General features: G+C 37.6%; 1 protein-coding gene across 2 annotated transcripts in view; it reads right to left on the bottom strand.

The window, feature by feature from the left end:
- ssbp4 (single stranded DNA binding protein 4) overlaps positions 1 to 19027 on the bottom strand; it is a 69679-nt gene extending 50652 nt beyond the window's left edge. Inside the window, exons 1-3 of one of the 2 annotated variants that reach the window (XM_056256368.1) lie at positions 18851 to 19027; positions 4835 to 4907; positions 189 to 250 (exon numbers count right to left, since the gene is read on the bottom strand). In XM_056256368.1, the coding sequence (XP_056112343.1) occupies positions 189 to 250; positions 4835 to 4907; positions 18851 to 18906 (191 nt within the window). In that variant the 5' untranslated portion in view covers positions 18907 to 19027. The remainder of the gene's footprint in view (positions 1 to 188; positions 251 to 4834; positions 4908 to 18850) is intronic. The other variant, XM_056256369.1, reaches the window with a different exon arrangement.
- Positions 19028 to 20475: the final 1448 nt, after the last annotated feature.

Genomic DNA, 20475 nt, shown 5'->3' with positions numbered 1-20475 from the left:
ACGCAGCGCAGGCCTAAAACAGGCCTAATGCTGTATGGCAACATACAAATATATATGTAATAAGGAGACTCCTACGTCCAAGAATAATGGACTGTCGTTCATTAAGGCTCCTCTACTGCTGCTAATGGCTAGCATGGGCATACCGTCAGAGAATGTTAGAGGTTTTGAGTTACAAGATCAATACATACCACCACCATGAGTGCAGGAATCCAGGAGGCTCTCCTAATGTGATATTCTTCTCCCATCGGATCTAAAAAGGTAGAAACAGATAGAGAGAGACAGAGAAAAAGAGGTCAAGTATGAATAGAGCAGGTTCAGAAACCATGAACTACAGTTAAAAAGCTCCATTATAATAGCAAAACAAATTAAACATCTAGTTCTTTTGGTTCAGCAGACCAATGGCAAGCTGGTTCCAGTCTAGGGATGTACAAAAATCGTACAAAACCATTTATTCGCTGTGTTAACTGAACGACTAGCTGAATAGGCAGTCCTAAATAAGTCCTATAATCAGGTCACACTGGTTTATAGCGATATATGGATACCTCATAATATTAAAACGTTTTCTAGCTTAAATAGATGCTCAAAAACAATGCGATCATGATGCAATGGCCAAAATGCCTGTCCGAATGTGTATGGTTGTAGCATTGGTGCTTTAAAAGGTTTTACTACGCAACTTAAAAATATAAATATTACAGACGAAACTGAAACATTCAACCCTACTGTATCCAATATATATGTCCCCATAACACAGACACCATTTAAAGATAACATCTACTCAGCCTACCACAGTAACGGATACTACCTTTCCAAACAGACGTATTGATTTTAGAACATGCCCTGTCCATAACTATGCACCCAAAAAGCTGATGTGCATTATTCTGCGTTTCCCTGATGTAAGGGACTGATTAACAATGTTTTAAAGTGTGTATGTGTGTTTGTGCTGATCCGTGCAGAGTTGTGTAGCCCCTTGAGGTCCAAGGTGTAAGTAGAGGGAGTTTCAGCAGTAATTGTGAGGTGGCAAAGGGAACAAGCAGGTGACTGCTCCCTCATTAAGCTTCAATGCACAGGTGCGTCCTCCTGCTGTGTACCTGCCCGGGCCGAAAGACCTCCCCTGTGGTGTACGAGTGTGCCTGCACTAAGGTCTCGAGATCTGACGAGCGTTCGCCTAATTGAATAGCAACGGCGGTAATGACGACTTTCGACAGCACGCATGTTGACGCCCTACCGCCGTTACAAAAACACTGAAGCGTTGGTAAACACAGCCATCTGTTTACTTGTTGACTCTTTAATATTTATTTACAGAGTACAGTCTAATTTAGCATGCATAAGTTGTAGAATTAGCCTTTCTAAAACTATGCTATTGATGGCATCAATATCTGAGGCAACAAATAAACAGCCTTAGGCAACTAATGTAATTAAGCCATGACCGTCAATACATTTAATAATTATCAATACTTTTTTGCAGTCCATTCCTTTTTTTAAAGGAAAAAATAAAACTATGTATTTCTAAGTAGAGGTTGACCGATCTTACCAATAACAATAAAAAGGTTGGACCCGATAACCAATTCATCAACCGGTATTTTTCAAAATGGATACTGAACAAAAAAAATATATAACATGAAATAGTACTGAACTTTATTACAAAAATCACAAAACAGTACTGAACCATGAAAATGTACTGTACTTTTTAAATATAAATATATATATATATTATACCTTGATCATTCATGTTAGTTCATAGTGCATTACATAATGTTTAAAATGTAAAAATGTATTAATAAATGTTGAAATTAACAATGAACGATACTTTTATTGACCTTAGTTAATGTTATAAATTGACTCTTAATGTAAAGGGTTACAATTTCATATAAATACAAACAATTATACTTCTCTTTGAATATCTAAACAAAAGCCATAGCATTAAAATAAGTAACATATTGTATCATGTATACTCTCCCGCTTTATTTGCTTCTATTTTAGAACACTTGATTATCTAATCAAAATAACTATGTATTACAGTGAAGATTAAAAAAACTGAAATCGGAAGCTTTTTTGATTTGTTTATATGCTTCTGGCGGTTGCATCACTTTTCTTTCTCATGTCACTAGCTTTAAATATGCAACTTCGCGGCAAAACAAATGCATAAAAGCGACCAGCTGGATATAAACGAATGAAAATAGATCGTAATCGTGGGTCGGGCTTGCGCATGTTTTTATCACATTGTTTTAACCGCTTGAGGTACTGCTAATGTTAGCATCCCCTCAGCCTCGACGGCAAACATACTGCTGTTCTTTCTCTACGAATGCAGCATCTAGTCAACAAATTAATTACTTTATAATGATACGAAAAAACACGTACAGTAGTGCTGTATACATACCGTTTCATTGTCTGTTTTAAATCTGAATCTGAAGTGTCCCGCTCTGTGCAGCGCGCAGTCGCGCACGTCAAAACAAACTCCACAGGGTGTCAGTGATAGTTTTTATTTCACCTCTAGGGGCCGCTCTCATGCTGTGTAAAGACAGCGGACGCTTCTCAGCCAATTCAGCAATGGACGCAACCCGGGGGAAAACTATCGGTTCTAGAGCTGCACGATTCTGGATAAATTAAGAATCACGATTATTTTGTTTCAAACAGAGATCACGATTCTCCCACGATTCTGAATCTGAACGCACAACTAAATAAAATAGCATGTCATAAAATCCTGCAGTCTATTGTTAAAATGTTGAATTAATTTGAATGAATAATTTTTTTTAAATCGGTTTGAATGAATGATTCAATGACTCGCTCAAAGATTTCATGTTTTGAATTGTTGTCATTTAGGAATGAAATCACCTGGGTGTTTGAATCGAGATCGTGATCTTTTAACGATAATCGTCTAGCTCTAATCGGTATGGATTTTTGCCGATAACCGATTTTTCCAGCAAACGGTTATCGGCAAAACCGATCAATCGGTCGACTTCTTTAGGGTTTGACAATTCATTAGGATAATGCACAAAGTGGAATATATTAAAAATATCATGCTCACCTTACTTTTCATTTCAACAAAAGTACAAGAATTGCAGCTAAAAACAATAAATAACAAAACTTTCTTAGATTTTTGTCTTAAATGTTTTTGATAACTTTTCATTATTAAATCTATGATAAAAAAGAGGGAAATTACTTAATTTTTATTTAACATCTCATCTGAATGAAAATAGAATATTATGGAATGAAATAATATTCTGAAAATGCATTAAAAGCCATTATTAAAGAATCTTACTCGTATCGAGTTGTCCAGGAATTGAAATGTGTAAAATCATGATATCGCACTGTGGTATGTTTTTAAATATCTGTGTATATCATGCCATGCTGGGCTAAAATTCAGAGACAACACCTCACCAGTCTGACCAAAGTCCCAGGAGGTTCTTACATGCACAAGGCCAGAATTTGGCACAGCGCTTCATCTTTGTCAAACTTTGTCTGAGCGAAACATTTAAAAACACTGGGAGCTTTTGGAAGAGCACTTAATGATACCCACACAAACAAACGCAGCAGGTACCAGAGGGCCGCGGCGAATGCAATAAGATAGATGATAACATTTGAAAAGTTCACAACCTGTAAAGGTCCTGAAGCACTAAAGAAGAGTGTTAATGTCTTATAATGTCAAACAATTAACATTTACAAACCTTTATTACTGCAAAAACATATCTTGTCAAAAACAGCTTCGATATTCATTCAAATTACCAATTGAAAAGCTGAACAGACATCACCTGCCTCCAACAACTATAAATGCCTTCCAATATAAAGCACAATAAAACACAGTGTGACCGCGGGTCAGCAAAATCTTCAAAAATGCTAATAAATTAAGTTCCACACAAACTGCCTTCTTGATTCAATTAAAGGATAGGCTATCAAAGCCCATATAAATTATTCAAGAAATGAGTCAAACCAATAAAAGTCTTTGATTGGCCTTAAAAGAGAGCATTACAGCAGATCGAGAGTGTATTACAAACCAATTGCACCTGTTCCCACAGAGGCCAACATTAAATCAGACTTTTAACATGCAGTCGTGTTTAAGAGCGGTTCTGAACAGAAGTGGTGGCATCACCTCCACTCCAGACATGTAGTGTACTCAAGCTCCATATAATGTTCATATAGTGAGAGAGAACGGCATTGACATCATCTACAGCAGAAGCTCCACTGCTCCATAAAAACCATACCGACAATCCACTTTACTATGCCAGCAGTAGCCGCACGAATGTTAATGCTCTGATCGCGCCCCCTCAGTGGCGCTCAAACTGATGTTCAGAAACACAATCGCTGGTGACATGTTACGTAATATCATAGCAACGACACTTCCCTTTATTGATCAAGACCTTTCAATGTTTTAGCAGACAAATGGAGGTCGCTCTGGAGAAAAAAATCCTGCTAAATAAGAAGTTTAATACGGCCGTTGTGTTTTATTAAGAAGCTATGATGTTTATCCAGATAAAATAACTAGAAATATCTCTATATACACTCTAAAAAATGCTGGGTTGTTTCAACCCAAATTTGGGTAAAATATGGACAAATTGTGTTTGAATTTTTTTATTACATTTTTAACCCAATGTTTGGGTTTGTCCATATTTGACCCAAAATTGGGTTAGAACAACCAACCATTTTTAGAGTGTATTACCAAAAAGAACAGTTCTAAAGCTAACAGTTCACAGTTGCTGAAACAAAGCAATTGGAAATGATTGATTAATTGATCATTTCATCAATAAGACCGTATTCATTTCTGGCCTCAAATCCACCTTGAATTTTATTCATATTTCTAGACTACACGATAACAAGCTGATTGTGCGATACCACTTACCTCTGACAGGAAGGTCTGTGCCGATTTCTGTGCGCCAACATGCAGCAAGTACTCATAGACATATAAAGCTAACCTGCAAGACAAAAGAGGAAATAGGCATTGTAAATCTCAGGAGACTTGAGGGTTTTCCTTAAATCGTCAATTTTGGGTTGGTCCCAAACCAAGTTAGAAAAATGCTGTTCCACTGGCTTTCCCATTCTAGATGGACAAGCAAACACATTACAGCAATTCACTTCGGTGCATGTTGAAACCTCACAGGTGCTCAGTCGCAAAACATTCTTGGAAATGCAGACTGGTGAAAATGGTTTGAAATCTGAGATTTGAGGTGAAGACACTTAAGTGTGACCAAGTCAACGACAACACAAGTGAAAATTCAAAATTCTTTATACCAATTGATACCACAGCAACAACAACAACAACAAAATGTATCACAGCATTGCTATTAAAAAGTTTGGGGTCAGTAAGATTTTTTTTTTTTAAAGAAATTAATACTTTTATGGAGCAAGGACTCTTAAAGCAAGGCATTAAAGTGATCAAAAGTGACAGTAAAGACATAAATAAATGTTACAAAGAATGTTATTCAAAGAATCCTGAAGAAAATGTATCAGTTTCCACAAAAATTTTATAATAATATAATAATGATAACCGTTTCTTGAGCAGCAAATCAGCATATTAGAATGATTTCTGAAGGATCATGTGACACTGAAGACTGGAGTAATGATGCAAAAAATTCAGCTTTGATCACAGGAATAAATGAATAAATTAAAATATATTAAATGTAAATTCACAATATTACTGTTTTGCTGTATTTTATAAAATAAATGGTAAGCATAGAGACTTCCTTCAAGAACAGTAAAAAATTCGACCCAAAACTTTTGAACAGTGTTACAAGTATGATGTAAGATCAGATGTAAGTTTAATTGGCATATTATTTATTTAATAAGATGTTAAATATGAACAAAAATAATACAAATGTAGTCTTCAATTATATTTCACAATAAAACAAATTGCTTCAAGTATTCCAAGAAATTATTAAAGTAAACACCAATAAAGAACATGAATTCATTCAGAGCATGAGCTCCTTAAATTAAAAGTAGCCTTCATTAAACAAATAATAAGGGTTTTCAATTAAGATTAAATGCAGTACATTTAAAAAAATATTACTTTTTTAAAAATACTTTTTCTCAGCATCAGAGCAATTCAACTGTTTTTGAGAGCCACTTATGCAATGTATATTAAACTAATCTAAATGTAATGAAATGTTGAATTATCTTCATTTGGGCTTTTTTTTTTTTGGCAAATGTTAATATATGTGATTAATTCAATGAATTGCATGTAACTAATGTGATTTGAAATTGTAAAAATTGACAGGCCTAATAAAAATGCATTATCTGTCCACAAAATACGCTCCCCATTACTATTTAAAGAGCATCTCCTGAAGAACAGCTTCAAGGATCAAATACCAAGGACTCATTTTCCCCTCAAACGTCTGAATTATTTCTTGGTGTTTCATCAGACGTACTCATTTTAGGAGCTACCCTCAAGTATATATACAGCTGTCAACAAAGTTGTACTTTTGTGCAATGCGAGGAAAAGATTTCAGAGTTTTCCTTCTAATTTAATTACAGTCATTTTTAACATTTAGAAAAATGGAAATTCATTTCACGGAACTCATGTCACACTTCATTTTCAAAAAAAAAAACCAGCACATCTGCGCAGGTTTTTCCAGCAGTGTGAAGGAGGAACACAATGATGTGACGAGTTCACGAACGCCCACGTCCATCAACTGACTGACACACTGACCTCAGAAGAGCATTAATGTCATTCCCAAAAAGATAGACTTCCACAACTTGATTCGTTCATCTAGATTTTTTCTTCCATCTTCATTAGTTTTGAGATTTTTAACAACAGTGCCTACTGTAACATTTAGACAAACATGTTAGACTTCCATCCACATGGAGATGCCATTTTTGTCCTGTGAAAACAGCTTTTTGAAGACACTCTCCCAAGTGGATACATCTGAAAATGCCATTTTTGTAAGTGTAAAAACAGGTATTTGAAAACGATGGTGATTGTCTAGTCGTGACGCATATTGTACCGATAGATATCTATGGTTATTATACCGGTATATCATGTCTGTGCCTGCTACACTGTAAAAAGTGATATGTTGACTTCATTTTGAAAAAAGTGAGGAAACCCGTTGCCTTAAAATTATTAAAGGTACAATACGTAAGAATTTTGTATCAAAATATCCAAAAACCACTTGCACAGTGTTATACATTTCTTTTATGTGCTTACATTATCCTAAATGTTTCCAACGATTTGTAAATTCAGAGAAATTCACAATTTTATATAGTGCCCGTCCCTTGTAACTTGTCGCCTGTCAATGACGCGTTATCCCTGGTTTCCACTCGTACTGCCATAGTAACCATGGCGACAGACGTGGAAAACTGCGTAACGTCTAGCAGCACGATCACGCTGTTGTTGTTTCGTTCAAACATTATGGACCATGGCAAGCAGACTTTGGGACAAAAGGAGGAATAAAACAAGGATCAATATCGGCGTGGCGTTTTCGAGATGCCGAGAGCTCCACGTCCGCGACAAACTTCTACTTGACAGAGCTTCACGAGTCACGACTTGACAGAGACGCCGCTCTTGCATGTACTTTATTAGACAGGTGAGCGAATGTACATAAAACGAATCAATGTTATATAGCTCAACATGATGAAATGTTAAAATATGATGAGTATGTTATTCTAATGTCTAGCTTACTGCTAGTCTCATACAGCACATAGTGCTAGTTATTCAACACATTGAATAACATTAAAACTTTCAACACACTCAAATGCAGTTTATTGTGATAGTGTAGACCAAGTGAAACAGCGCTGCGTTACCTCACAATTTTAATTCGTCAAATAAACTGCCCTGTACAGCACTTGCGGGTAGTTCGGTAGAATGAAATGTCCTTATTCCTTTATATCTGCGGGACTCACGTGACGCTGGTATATGTCTCTCATTAGCAATCGCGCGAGCCCTGCTTCATACCACAGTCATGTTAAAAACATCAATGTATTCACTCATCCATAAACATTATTAGATCCATCGGCATGACGACAAGTTCCATGATTCCGCTTATTCACTGAACTTGACAATTCCATATAACTTCATTTTTTCAATTCGCCTTTGGCTAAGCCCCGCCCCCCTTAGTTACTGTTGCTACGTCCGACAAACAAACTTCATCTGGGCTCTGGTATCAACATGGCTTATGCTGTGACAGCTCTTCCTGCTGAAATTTTATCAAACTTTTATAAAGCAGCAAATAAAGTGTCCGATAGAAGTAGGCAAAAGGGGCTGCAATATACGTTCGAAGGCTATATTCACGACATACAGGTGAAACGCAAGGAACAACAAGGCATCCAAATAGAGGCAAAAGCATACCGGTCACAGTCAAAAAATGAACCACCGCATATCCTACTAATCGAGACGGAGGCTGGGACTAACAATATCAAGGAGCAACACTGTTCATTAGGCTTGGGCGGTAATACGGTAATATCGTATACCGCGGGATCTAAAAATAGCAACGGTATCAGTTTCAATATCGTCATACCGTCATAAAAAAAATCCAATGCACTTATATAGAAGACAAGGATTAAATATTAAATATAATTTATTTAATGGCTAAAAATGCTTATGTGTGGTTGTCATCACGTGACAGTGTGGAGGAGAAAGAGTGGGGGAGAGAGGGGGAAAGATGGCAAGTTGCGCACCGAGTGACCTGGTCTCGAAGAAGAACACGACTTCTGCAGTTTGGCAGGGATGGGCATTTCAAGCAAAAATAATATTTGAAGATCGCCTGGTATTATTTGATTATTATTCGAAAATCGCACCCCTCCACCATATGCACACACACATGCATGTAGGCTACACAGCTATACAGCGGAGCGGTGTGACACTTAAATAGGCTATAAGTAAAAAAAAAAACGTATTTCTTTTCATATTTATGTTTAATAATATAATGTTGTTATTTTTTTATTTCATCTATGTTGATTATATGAAAAGGAAACTGCATGAGATGAATAAGATAGGATGATAAGATGCCCAATATCGGAAAACATTTGGAATGGGTCAGACATGATTTTTGACCACTTATTACATTTTGTTTTCAATTCAATTCAATTCAAATTTATTTGTATAGCGCTTTTCACAATACATATTGTTTCAAAGCAGCTTTACAGAAAGTGCATTTCAGAAATGTACATAGAAGAATATAGTTAGTTAATCATCATGTATTAATTTAGGGCATAACATTTCGCCGGTGTCGAGTCGTCTCATCGCAGGTGTTGGGGCATCTGAAGTCTCCGTGAGAGGCTTTCGTTTTGTAGAAAGCCTTTCTTTAAAGTGAATTTCGTTTTGTATAAATTGTATCTTAATTTTAATCAATGTTTCATCAACGAATTGCCTGGAGTAATAAATAAAAGCATATATATTAGACAATATAAGCCGAACACGGAGGCACCGGCGCGTGAACTGGAGCGCGTCTCCTAAAAAAACGAAACTCAGCGTAGGCTATAAGATAGATGCCTTAAATATCTGAGAAGTGTATATATATATAGTAAGCTTGAAATGTCTACTTTTAAACAAAACAATTAAAAACTAAAAGAAATGGGCTGCTCTCTGTGTAGGCTAATTCATATGAAGTGTGCATTTCTCTCTATGCGTGTTCACTACTGCGAAGATGCGAGTCTTCATCGTAAACTTTATCTGTGCAGCCACTGACATAGAAAGTTTTTCATTAATAAACAATTCAAATGTTTCATGCATTATAATTACTTTTGCCGGTTCTTTGTGGCAAGCTTTATGCGTGCTTTGAGATGCAGAATAGGCAATATATTACGAAAACGCTCATTATGGTTTAGCATTCTCTCCTATATATATTTAAGTAATTTAATCAATATAAATATGTGATTAGACTAATGGCTTAAATCAACTACTACTAGTCAACTAGAAAAAAAAACCTTTAGTCGTGCACGGGCAGCCCTACTTCACATGTTTTCTAACCAGCATGTCACTGCGGGCGTTCTGAGCGCGCGACGCTGAGTGGACTGAGCACGCGGCGCGGGATCTTCAGAAATGCGCTCTCTGCTCTGGAGGAAATATTACCACTCTGCTCGCATGCTCTGGTGTGAGACAATGTGCATCTTCTCCTGTTGTCTGAGAGTTGATTGACAGCTTTTAGATGCATTATTGGCATCGCCACCCTCTGGTTGAACGTGTCACCACCGCATCAGAACGGAAAACATGGGGATTTTTTTTAGACAATAATCCCACAACCTATTCCATATTCTATAATAAAATCAAATATTCGAAAATTGTGACTCATCCCTGCTCAAACCAACAGTTTGGTGATGCCTTCTGAGCCTTATGTCATAATTTTGAATTATCACGCGGTAATACCGTATACCGCGGTAAAATAGGGAGGAGGTTTGACGGTATCAAAATTTGGATACCGCCCAAGCCTACTGTTCATGCAAAGCTGGGTAGGTCTCTATTCACTTCTATAATCGTTATTACAAAGCAAACGGACTACGCGAGTATAACGTATTTATTAGCAGCGTGTGCTAGACGACACTTGTCAGGATTTGACTTCGGTTTGGGAAGGGAAAAAAACGGACACCCCCCTCCAACCTCTCTGGGAAACGCGTATCTGTGTTACAAATGCCCCAGGCACAACGTTTAACCATATTTTTGATAAAACTACGACGGTAATAGCCTGCCGAGACCAAAAATATGAGACGCCTGTGTTAAAGTCAATGGAGCGCTGTGAAAAAGTGTCGGACCACTGTGGAAGCTCGTTCTTGGCTGCGCTGTGATTGGTCAATCTACATTCTAGGGTGTGGCTTAGCCAAAGGCGAATTACGCATGAAGTTTATTTATTTAACAATTTTAAGGCAACAGGTTCCCTCACTTTTTTTAAATTGTCAACTGATCACTTTTTTCAGTGTATGTGCTATTGACTTTCACAGTATTGCTCAAGATAAATGTTTTTTTTGTGTACAATTACATTCCTGCAAAGATGTCAGAACATTTACCAGCAATTGCTGTCCTGCGGCAAAACATGAGGGCAATTGAGTTTTAGACCAGACATGGAACAGTGACTGAGTGAACACAACAGTAAGTGGTGAGATATTTGGCTAAAATGATCAAGCCAGAAGAACAGCTTAATAACTTTATTATAACTGGTCTCTCGGTTTTATTTCAGTGAACTTTTATGACATTTTAAGCAGCCCAGTAAGCTGATTTTAGCGTTTTCCGACGTTTCGGTGTGGATGAGAAACTTGAAAATACTATTATGGACAGAGTGTTTTGAAACACAAACGGCATTTTTGAATGTATCCGGATTAAAGGGATAGTTCACCCAAAAATGAAAATGTTTCTATTACTTACATTCAAGTTGTTCCAAACCTGTATGAGTTTCTCTCTTCTGTTGAACACAAAAGTTTGTTTTTTTAAAGAATGTTGATAACCAGAAAGTTGACAGTAGGCGCCGTTGACTTCCATAGTAAGAAAAAATACTAAAAATATACACTAAGGAAGTCAATGGGTGTCTGGTTACCAACATTCTCCAAAATATCTTCTTTTGGAACATGAGGGTGAGTAAATGTTGACTTTCCCTTTAATGTAGACGTATCCTTAGAATACAACACTGGTTAAAAGTAAAACTAGTCAACTAGTCGTCATTCAGGCATCCCACTGGACCTTTAGTCAGTCGTGTACCGGACAGCACAAGTCTGCTTGAACCCAGCTGGCGTTGAGATGGATCAAACAGAGATTCCCAAAAGTGGCTGGATGAAATTTTCATTGTAAGCTCTAGATAATCTGAGGATCTTCTGCAGGTTGAAGATGAGTTCCTGCTCTTGGCCTGAGGCATTATTGTGAAGGACTTCATCTACAGTGGGCTTCAGGGAGCGCTTTTTGTCATACTGTCAGAGGAACATATCGTTATTTCGACTAATAGCGAGACCGCAGGTGGAGGATCAACAGGCTGAGATGCTCAGTGTGCGTTCGACTAATCCTCATGCAATACAACAGCTCGGGGTGCAATAGGAAGGCGGACCTATTGACTTAATATTTAGATTAATGACTCCATAAGACCGGTCGAAAGCTATCGTTTTCACACGCCTGCTTCTGAGAGGCGCGCAGCAGGGATAATTTAGACCTTGACAGCGGCGTACGGACGTATGCATGGATGCCGATACGGCGATGATGGACAGGAATATCTGACGAGGTTCTGCTTTTGCTCTGCCATTCAGGCGTGGCGGCTCGCTGTGTGTCCGGTCTCATCATGATGAGCTCTCCTGACTTAACCTGAGAACACATCTTGACATCTCGCCCGAGGCTCCCAGTCAAGACTCCGTTTATACATAGAAGAGGCAGAGCCAAGTTTAGCTAGCTTAAGCGCAGACAGTTAACAAATGAACTTTGCTGTCTCCATTTCAATAATTCAGCAGCAGGGTCTGGCGTGAAGGCGAAGAGCATGTGAGGAGAGCTAGAAAGTTGGCTGAAGTTTTTTTAAGTGAAGTTAAGGGATATCATGTCTCTAGTTTTGTTTCAGAACCCAAATTTGACAAAAGCAAACCAGTACCTGGTGTAGTTTTTTGAGAATAAAAAAACTACTGTACGATATAAAAATATCTGTACGATATCTGGCGCAATCTGCTTTATTAGGCTTTTTTTTTTCCCGTTCGCGCTGCTAAGCATGCTTTTATTAATGCTTTTGTTTTTTATATTTTTGTTTACACATAGGCCTACTGTTTAATGTTTTCAACTAAAAGAAAACTTTAACATATATTGTAAGCTTGTTGTGTATATTGCCTAATTGTAAGCTTGTTCAGAAATGGTGACAAAAACGTGACATTTTTTTTAAAAAATAACGTCTTTTTCGTTAAACGTCATTTAAATAAACGAATATTCGAATATTCGATTTTTATGAGCCCGAATATTCGAATGCAATATTTTTGAAAAATGCCCATCCCTAGTCCAAACACCATTATCACCATTTCTTTTAGCCCATCGTCCGCCATGTTTTTTTACTCTAAAGTCAAGTTTGACTACGAGAGATTTTGCGAGATTTCCCAGCTTTAAGTTTGTGACATCTGGCAACTACAAACATGAACAATTGTAGTAGAGGCTTGTACAGCAGTCTGTAATATTTTGTCTCCTTTTTTCGTCAAAAATAAAGAGAGATTTCGGTTATTTTAGTCTTTCAGTCTAGTCTTTTTTCGTCAATGACATAGCATGTTAAAGGTACAATATGTAAGAATTTTGTAATAAAATATCCAAAAATCACTTGCACAGTGTGATATATTTCCTGCAGTTGTGTACTTACAATAACCCAAAACTCTCCAAAGATTTTTTATTTCAGAGAAATTCCAATTGTAAATAAGTGGCCGTCCCGGAAAAAAATCTCGCCTGTCAATGACGCAATATCCGCGCTATCCTCGGTTTCCGTTCATACTGCCATAGCCATGACGTAACCATGGCGACAGACGTGGACAACTGCGTAGTGCGTAACGTTTAGCCGCACACAGTTCTTGTTTCTTTCAAACATAGACCATGGCAAGCAGACTTTGGAACAAACAAGGAGAACTAAAATGAGGATCAATATCAGCGTGGCGTTTTTGAGATGCCGAGAGCTCCACGTCCGCGACTAACTTGGACTTGACAGAGCTTCACGAGTCACGACTTGACAGCTTTATTAGACAGGTGAGCAAATGTACATAAAACAAATCAATGTTATATAACGTTAGCTCAACATGATGAAATGTTAGAATATGGTCAGTATGTTATTCTAATGTTGATCTAGCTTAACGTTACTCCTAGTTTCGTATAGCAAACGAACTAACACGTAGTTTAACATTATAACTTTCAACACACATTTAAATGCCGTTTAGTGTGATAGTGTAACGTTAGACCAAGTGAAGCAGCGCTGCGTTACCTCACAAGTTTAATTCGTCTAATAAACTGACCTGTGTGAGTAATTCAGCACTTGCGAGTAGTTCGGTAGAATTAAATGTCCTTATTCCTTTATATCCGCGGGACTCACGTGTGATATCTGTCTCTTTAGCAATCGCGACCTGCTTCATACTACTGTAATGTTAAAAAACATGAATGTTTGCACTCATCCATAAACATTATTAGATCCATCAGCTTGACAGCAAGTCCCATCATTCAGCTCATCACTGCGTCATAAATCTACGCCTTTGTTATTGTTGGAAACTGCGCCCTCCTGTGGCGAAAAAAAAACTACATATTGTGCCTTTCATATCATCACAGTTTTCGTTTAATGACCTTGGTGTCGTCTCGTCATCTACTTGTATGGAAAAAAGGTTGTTGACAACCATTTTTCGTCAGTTTTACGTTAACGAAATTAACACTAACTAAACAATGATTTTAAATTCTACAAGTTACTTTAGGCATCACAACATTATGATGTACATTGTGAAAATTATAAAGTCATTTTGAGATTAGCATTGGTATTAGGGCTGGGCGATATGACGATATTCTCGAATATCGACGATGTCTCGCAAGTATCGCGATGTCGATTTAACAGTCTGTTGCCAGACGATAATCGTCAATATCAAAAAATGACATAGGCTTATATTTCACATAGCCCTATAGTTAAACATATTTATTCACATCACCATGCAATAAGATGAATGAAATATTTTTTTATAGGCTAGTTAGTAGGATTAAGAATAGAAAATCGATTCTTGATAGCATTCTTAAAGCGCAAGACGAAAGAGAACACGTCTGCATGCGCGCTGTTTTCTGAGCTGCGCACTCACGCAAACAGCGCAAAGAGCCTCTCACATAGTGCACGGACAAATACACAGAATTATATCTCACAATTATACTTCTAGTTAATTTATAGCATCAAATAAACATGAATAAACATCAGAAGAATTATTGTTTCAACCGTGGAAAGACTTCAGTAGGTAGGCTACACACCTCTTTTCAAGTTCAAATATCCCCGTAAACACAGCCGGTTTTGTCTTAACGGTTGAGAAAGTAAACCAGTAGTGTCCATTGAATCAGTCCACTGACAGCCTATACTCGCTGCCACCATTAATGTTGATCAAAGAACAAAAGAAAAAGAAAATCACTCACTGAACTTTTGTAACTTTAATTAGCTTAATATTTTATTTGCCTGTTGTTCGGCGCTGACTGCTCCAACTGCAACATGAGTCTGTGCGACCTTGAGATGCGTTCCCTGTCAAACATCATTTGTCCTTACTTTCGTAATTTTGTTAAACATTTTTCTTCATATAATCAAGTAGCCTAGGCCTATTTTATTTTGGTTTGCAGGCTGATAAAAGTTCATCAGAAAAACAAATGGTAGAAGCTAACTTTACCCGTTTCTGAATATTAATTTAAATGTTGCACATAATAAATAGGCCTAATCAAAAAGCACAAACGTGACCATTGTAATTAAAATTAAAATAAAAATGTCGTTATATTGCAAACGGATGAAGAAATTGCGTTTGAATAGGCTATCTCATGCACGCGTTCGGAGCAATGTTGGCAGCTCCGTAGGCTATATTGGGAGCGTTATAGTTTTTAATGACTTCTGTTTCTAAATAAATAAAGCAGTCATTTTTATTTCTTAAACGGCTTAAGGTGAACTGGGAACTAAAACCAAAAAGGAGGAAAAAAACAAAACGTGTTTGCTACTTCAGAACGACAATTCGTTTTTAATTCCTAATTTTAGACAAATAACAAATATATTATAGTTTGAAAATACAAGTTTAAAAACAGCGCTACACATAGGAAATTAAACTTATTATTAAATCAGGCGATACCGCCAAAAAAAAGGAGAAAATCGGACCTTATGAAAAACAAATAGACAAGACACCTAGCTATAACATCAACATGCATTCACCATTCTTACAATCACCAAATTGTGTTCTGTTCTGTTCAGTTGTAGGCCTATTTAACATTTCTCCTTTGCGAAACGAAATTCGTTTCAAACACAGATGCAATAAGAACAGTGAGGAAATTATTAGCAACACTAACATAACAAGCAAAGCTAATGTTTTATGCTCGTTTAAGCTCAAACTAACCAAAGTAAAACCTTTAACGTTTCAATCATTAAATTAAACCAACTAAATCGCAGGCTATCATTAGATAAAGTGCAGCCAAACTCAATATGACTTGTGTTAACGTGTATTCCATATGTGTTGTCTCCAGCGGGGCGCATAGGGGGCGGGGCTTGGGTAGACGATATATAATCGGATATCGCGATATTTTTTAAGGCGATTATCGATAAAATATTTTTTACATATCGCCCAGCCCTAATTGGTATTAAATTATTGTTTTTAAAGATAAACTTTAAGTGAAAGTTAGCCTAGATGATGGCAAAAGGTAATGTAATGTTAAATGAACATGTACAACTAAATATACAATCTGCAGATACCAATACATAACACTGTTTTGATTCTGACTATACTAAGTGCAGGTCACAAGACAACATGCTAGCTTAGATGCAACTTATAAGCAAACTGAAAACTCGATTTTAACACATAAATGGTTAGCAAACCAATTACAAGTGGCCTGATTGTTCCATTGACATCATGAAAAGTGCTGTCAATATTGTTGGTGTGGCCTGGTTCCACATCCTTGTACTTTGTGACACAACTTGTCTGATCCTTCATTAAACCAAAGATTGACAGAAAAATTCATTAAAGCAATAGCGCTAAATAAAAAATGTTGATAAACTTTCATGAGCCAATCCATCTCGATTATTCTGATGAAAGCGGACTGAGCGCTCTTTTAGAAAAGATTTCCCAAACACGCACGCACAAAACAGACATTTCCGCGTTACAACTGAGAGCGATCATTAAATATGCGCCGAAATAATTACAGAGAACATCTCTCTTCAAAGTAAACTTGAAAAGCCATACATCCAGCTATCCAAGAAGGAAAATTAATTGATTCTCATCTATGTCTGAGAGCAACGTTTATCCAAAACAGAGCAAATCAGACGCTCTTCATAAGAACAACGTCCTGTTTCTGTGAGCATGCCTGATTCCCTTTATATGTAGCTGAAAACACCTCTATAAAGGGGGCTTAACCATCTGGATGAAATCAAAACCATGCATTCAGACCTACTCGCTGCCTCTTAGACACACCAATAAACTCAGGGAACCCAGAGAAGTGCTCAAGATGTTGGGGGAAAATAAGAGATGGAGACCCAGACCAGAATCTGTTTTCATTAATTTCCACTCCAAAAAACACAATGCGCAATTTCTTGTGGCATTCCGGCTAATTTGTGAAATCTGATCGAATCTTCCGAACCTGTGGACCTGAGCCGTGCACACTAAACTTTGACGAACCAGAGCATAGATATCGGTTTAAAACTAATTAAAGTCAAGAATGACGCAATAAACTTGACATTACTGATTCGTAGAGCCCTCATAGTGCACTTTTTCATGCGGTTTCTCCATGCAAACTTGCCATGGACGCCAGTGGATGATGTTTAAACTTCATTAGTCCACCCTAAAAACCTAAGCTGACTATGAAACCAGTTCCTTGAGGTTAATAGCACCTTTGCTTGACTAGTGCCGACGAAACAAAGCCTGTGTGGTCACAACACCACATTTTTTAATACAACACGATAAAAAGTAACCTGCAGTGTTAATGCAGCGCCCGTGGCACCAACACTTGAGGACCGTCCACATCCTTGCACTAAACATGAATGATGGACCCATACAACTTCACATTAATTATTATAAGAGACGAAATTAAAACGTCAGGATAAGTAAAAGTTTCTTGGAAAGATAACACATTGTAAGGGACAACGCAAACTTTTGGGAAGCTTTTCACGCAAAAACTACAACATAACATTGAAATGAGTATTCTTAAAGTGAAAAGCAACATCTGAATGGCGAAATGACTCAAGCCAGGTTTGAAAAACCTCACCAGTTACACTTTCCTTCAGAATTTCCATACAAAGATGGTATTGTTGTTAGCAACTTCTCTCGCCTTGACAAAAGGATGCTGATCTCCTATACATCATATTCACAGTGTGTTCATGCAGTTTAACCTTATAATATTCCCTTAAGTGTGTTATGTGTCCACAACAGCTGAAAGTCATCTCAGACTCCTCACATACTATGGCAGTCTCCAAGTCTGACACAGTAGCCTATGACCACCATATGACAGATTTATGAATATTATAGGTCACTTTTACAAGACTTTATTACATTTAAGGTTTGTAAGATTGTTTCTATGGCAACAGATTGTACACAGCAGTGGAAAGATCACATGGTGATGTAGTGCCATAAAATATTACACTATGCAGTGTGGAAAAGTCACCAAAACTTGAAGCAACACGAGTTTTCATAAACAGCCGGTGCTTTAACGTTACCCCTTCAACAAAACACTAAATATTAAAACATAATCAGGGGATATGCACGCATCGGTGTTACTTGTAGCAAAGCAAATGTTAGAATTGCTCAAATATCTTATCAGTCAGCTTTAAAACGCAAAGGAAAACGTGATGAGATAAAAAAAAAATAACATTGAGTTCAAACCAAACACGATCGCGTACTAAACATCTCCAAAACTTTGTCTGAAATTCACGAGATAAAGAATCGGATGTATTTATCCATCAATTTAACTCATAAACAACAGATGCACGGCAACTAATGTTGATGCAAAAGATGCACAAGCCACATAATGAGAGATGGAAGCATGCAACATCACTCAGATTGGATGCATTGGACAGTTCAAGCGTTCACGTGCGCACCCAAACTTAAATAAAATCGAAATGCATGGACACCTAAAACCATTAAAGTGCCACAACCAGCTATAAAGTTAGAGAGATCCAGGGAATATCACTCCAGAGAACAAATTCACACTAAATACACCTTCAAACAATAGTACGCACAGTTTTAGAAAGTTCCGAGTCCGCAATAAGCAAAGCGAGACTCTTTAAAGCGCGCGCAATTCACTTACTTTTCTCTCGCTTGACTATCAGAAGGGACGACAGCTCCTTTACCTTTGGCGTACATGCTGGATTCTGTTTTAAGACTTTTACCCCACTCAACACCTGTCAAAGAAAGCAGCCAGGAAAACGTTCTATCTCCATAGCTACCCCCTTTAGTGTTTTCCCTCTCCCCCACCTCCTCCTCCTCCTCCTCTTCTCTCCCTTTTTTTTTTTTTTTTTTACATCTCCAACATTGGCCACAAATCAGGCACAGTTTCTATTGGGGGGACTTGAAACAGGTCGCTGGTGATTTTTTTTCTCTCTCGCGCGCTGTTCCAGGAATGTGTTCTGCCTCCCGCTGCGCCAGGAGAGGTGGGGGCCTCTTAAAGGGGAACGCACACTCTTCTCGTGTTTACTTGGCACAGAGGCTGAAATGGAAAAGACGCTAACATTGCCTCGGGCCTTCGTGTAAGACTTTGAGGTTTTGAAAGTAAGAATTTACGCTTGTGTTCCAAGATTGGGAATTGTTTTGTCCATTATTTTAACTTAAGGTTTATTTGACAATTTGAGATAAAATGCTGTTTGAAATATTAAAGATGACTAACATTCCTCGCTATCTGATATCCATTGTGTGGTTGATTTTGGATTGTGTTTGTAGGTGTGATCTGAAACGACGACACATAATATTTAAAGTCACCATGAAATAGGCTACAAACTGATCACTCTGAAGTATTTATTATAAATTATTTATCTGTGTACATTATTTTACTATGGATACATGGATACTTCCCCCTCCCGGTACCTGCAGAGACGTTTTTGCTTTTTAGCGGTGTGTTGGGGTTCCGGTACACCAGCCATGTCAACGAAACGAATGAATGAGCTTATCAATGCATATCTAAATTCGCGCCTATAGTATCTTTGTAGTACTTCAAAAAAAGAAGAAAAAAAGATGCTGCAGCCAATGAGCAGCCGGCGGGGGCTGGCTGCAGGATGACTCAACCTCCACGGACAGTTTAAGCATAATTTTCAGGACAATTAGGGCCGGATTCGGGATTTGGGACAACAGCTTAGATTTCGGGACTGTCCCGAATTTTCCGGGACGTCTGGTCACCCTATCCTAGGTGTATATGACTTTCTTCTTTCAGCCGAACACAATCAGAGTTAAATAATATCCTCGCTCTTCCAAGCTTTATAATGGCATTGAATAGTGCCTGAGTTTTTGAAGCCCCCAAAAGTGCATCCATCCATCATTAAAGTAATCCATTCTCCAGTGGGTTAATAAATGCCTTCTGAAAAATATCTATATTATAATCACTGGCTTCTGGCAACGACTGCATGCACGTTCATGAGAGAGTCGAGTTCCGGCAGAAGAGTGACCTCTGACCCGACGTAGCTTCTCTTCTCTTATATTGAATTCGTCCAAAATTTTCTTTAAAACTTTTTGTTTTAGACTTTTGATTCGTGACCGGCATTTTGTTCTGCGTTTGTCATTTATCACCTAAACTTACGCTACGTCTACGTCATATGAATATGAAATGTACATCACATCACATGCACTGTATACCCTAGCGTACACATTAAAACTGTGTATGTTTTGGGCTTTAGGTGGGAAATATATGGGTTTGAGGAGCAAGACTGTATCATCCTTAGAATT

Source organism: Rhinichthys klamathensis, unplaced genomic scaffold, assembly GCF_029890125.1.
Source record: "Rhinichthys klamathensis goyatoka isolate OS25496 unplaced genomic scaffold, OSU_Roscu_1.1 h1tg000127l_1, whole genome shotgun sequence".
Lineage (NCBI taxonomy): Eukaryota > Metazoa > Chordata > Actinopteri > Cypriniformes > Leuciscidae > Rhinichthys > Rhinichthys klamathensis.
This window is presented reverse-complemented; position numbering and strand designations above follow the sequence as displayed.